Below are 3,047 nucleotides of genomic sequence, written 5' to 3'. Positions count from 1 at the left end.
ATCTTTCTTTTTGTTTTTACTTTCAAACTTCTTAGAAAAGATGTACCTAGAGTATGTGAAACTGCAGTTCTTTTTTCTACACTATATCACATACTTAGAAATTTCAAAACTGTATCATCTGAACATTCTCAGAGGGAAGACCAAATTGTAGACATAGAGTCTAGATTAATAAATGGTAAAATGACACTTGACTAAAATGTTTATACTCATTCTTTAGAAAATAAAAGTGGGTATCAAAGACCAATAAAAGACAGAAATTATGGCTTTTCTCTCTCCTTCAGCTTCATTTTAATTGTTTTTAATGAGAATCTTTGATGGTAACCTCTAATTGTTTTGACATTTATGCTTTTTGGGCAATATCATCAGGGGGTAAAATAAAAGGCAGTAATTGTGAGAACTAAGGAAATAATAGTGTTAATAAGATATTAAATTTTAACCTTTATAATGTTAAATGCTTTTTCATGCATAATCTCATTTTTAAGTTTTACCTTTTTTGCTCGGATGGGTTTAAGTATCCACTAATTTATCAGACAAAGTCACATTGGTAAATGTCCTTTGAAAAAGTGTCCGAGTGATACATAGAAATTTGATAATATAGCCTTCGAATTTATCTTCTAGGTTTTACAATTGAATTACTACGCAGTTATGTCTCCCCTAGCCTTTTATTTCTTGCCATCATTTCCGGTCGATGCATCTTACCCTCTGTATCATATAATCTATAAATTTACTCAGTTATAATAATATTTAGAGTTATGGATAAAAATATCCAAATGCAGGGACACGTAGGATGAAGAGAAAATTTTAAAACAAATGAAATCATTACTGACATTAAGCATCACTGTCCACTATAACATATAGACAGCATACTGTCTATTAAAAAATGTATTTTTTCTACTTTGCAAAAATGAGTATGCATTTTTAAAAAGAGTGCTCGCATATTGATTAACATCAAATTCATCAAGCTACTGAGCCATAGAAAAGACCTCAATAAGACAAAGTGCATGGAAGACAAGATACAAAATAGTGGGAAAATATCTGCTCAGTTTATGCAGAAAAGTGCATGCGTGAAGCCTACTGGCAGGTGGCTTAGGATTGCTAATATTCCCAAAGTGATCAAGACAGCCAGCTGCATGCTAACCATGTCATACAACCCGGAAAACAGCTCTCAAATGCCAACAAAGCTGCGTCTGATATTTGCTAAGAGACATGGTGTTGTCGCTGGTAGATAAAATATGTTCCACAGCTTGATACCTAGGTTTTATTAGTGGTACCTGAGGAGAACAGCAATTTTAGTAACTAACAGGAAGTCAATTTCTTTTTCATTCCCGATTCATGTATGTGTGTTAAAGCTGCAGAGCTCTGCCAAAACAGTACAACTAACAGCACAGTTATTAATCAGATCCATGTTTGCCCTTTTATGTAAAACAATTATTTTTCGCATAGAACAGTTTTAACTGCTATACTAAAAGATGCTTCAAAATACACGATTGGAACATACTTTGTATTTCTTAGCAGGCATTCACCCGCTCATTCTGAATATTCACATGGTTATGTCCATATTGAGCCAATAATGATTAATGTTTATAATGAAGCAATAAATGAACTTAAATTTACCATCAGTTCTTAATTATGGTGACTCTTGTATTTAAATATTAATCTTGTATTGAGTTGCATATGTTTCCAATGTTGAAAATAGCTACTTGAAACTGATTTGTAAAAGCTGTACTACAATGATGTAACAATCCCCGCTTCTGCCCAAATGCAATGTAGGGCAAATCTGTTAGCCTTAGATTTAACTTTTTGGTATTCATTCCAAAGAGTTCCCAAATTCATCATTAAAGAGTTATTCAGCTCTAATATTGTGCTTGCATGATACCAGGTGAAGCATTTTAATCAGACTCCACTTAGAATATGACTTTCTTTCCACTAAATAGCCTGTTATTATTTGATCATATTAAAGAATATATATCCTTAGGTGAGTATGTATTTGAGGCACATAACTACATTTTACCCTTCTGTGCACTTAATTTTGATAGTTTCTATTTTTTTTCTAGAAATTCATCTGAAAATGTGGAGTTGACAGTGTGTGTTATGACTGGAAAAATTTTTATTTCATGTGATTTTGTGAAATCATAAGTTTTCTTTAGAAGGTCTAGAATTGTATGTGAGAATGGATTCTACACATGGTAGTAATAGGGACAAATTCTTTTGTGTTGACTATTGGAGGAGCCAAAGAAATAATGATTCAAAGATAACTGTATAAAAGTCAAAGTAATTTGTAGCTTATAGAGTATAAAATGCATTAAACAAGGAACTTTTAAAATAGATAGTTTGAACATAGAGAATCTTTTCACACATTGTTTATTGCTTTTAACTTCACTTTTTCTCTTCTTTAGGGTGTGGTTAGGCCCACCGGGGGGTATGCTGTGATGCTAAACTGGACAATGTCCTCTATATATGGACTTAAACCTGGAGAGGTAATCATGACTTTCAATTTATATTGCATGACATTTCTTTGATTAAGATATATTCATTTTTATTATCTTTTTATTTTTTAGGTGTGGTGGGCAGCTTCTGACTTGGGCTGGGTTGTTGGACATTCCTATATCTGTTATGGACCTCTTATACATGGAAACACAACAGTTTTATATGAGGTAATACAATTAATACCACAGAGAGATAATATTTATTTTATCGAAACTTTTTGAGAAGTAGTCCTGAGTAGGAACAGAAAAATTTGGATGGGGACAGGGGATATTTTTATATCTTCTTCCAGTTAAAAGTATGATTTCAAAAGGAAAAGGGGCATGTAGAAAACAATAGCCAGCTATTTCCATTGTGTTGAAGAACAAAGTCAGTAGAAATTAAATTCTGAAGAACATAAAATAACAAACTTTATGTCTATCCCTAGCAGATTTCTAGAAAGTATTATCAAACTGACACTGATTGTGAAGTCTTAGAAAACAAAATAGTTATCATAAAACAAACAACATAGATTCACCTTTTTGTGTTTTTATAGTATTAATGGGTTTACAAAGGTATGGTGT

At 32.2% G+C, this 3,047-nt stretch overlaps 1 protein-coding gene across 1 annotated transcript in view; it reads left to right on the top strand.

Annotated features, from left to right (window-relative positions):
* Positions 1-3,047, top strand: part of ACSS3 (acyl-CoA synthetase short-chain family member 3) — a 193,199-nt gene that overhangs the window by 78,852 nt on the left and 111,300 nt on the right. Inside the window, exons 6-7 of the mRNA XM_012658161.1 lie at positions 2,397-2,477; positions 2,559-2,669. Of these exons, the coding sequence (XP_012513615.1) occupies positions 2,397-2,477; positions 2,559-2,669 (192 nt within the window). The remainder of the gene's footprint in view (positions 1-2,396; positions 2,478-2,558; positions 2,670-3,047) is intronic.

Source organism: Propithecus coquereli, unplaced genomic scaffold (assembly GCF_000956105.1).
Source record: "Propithecus coquereli isolate 6110/MARCELLA unplaced genomic scaffold, Pcoq_1.0 Scaffold576, whole genome shotgun sequence".
NCBI lineage: Eukaryota > Metazoa > Chordata > Mammalia > Primates > Indriidae > Propithecus > Propithecus coquereli.
This window is presented reverse-complemented; position numbering and strand designations above follow the sequence as displayed.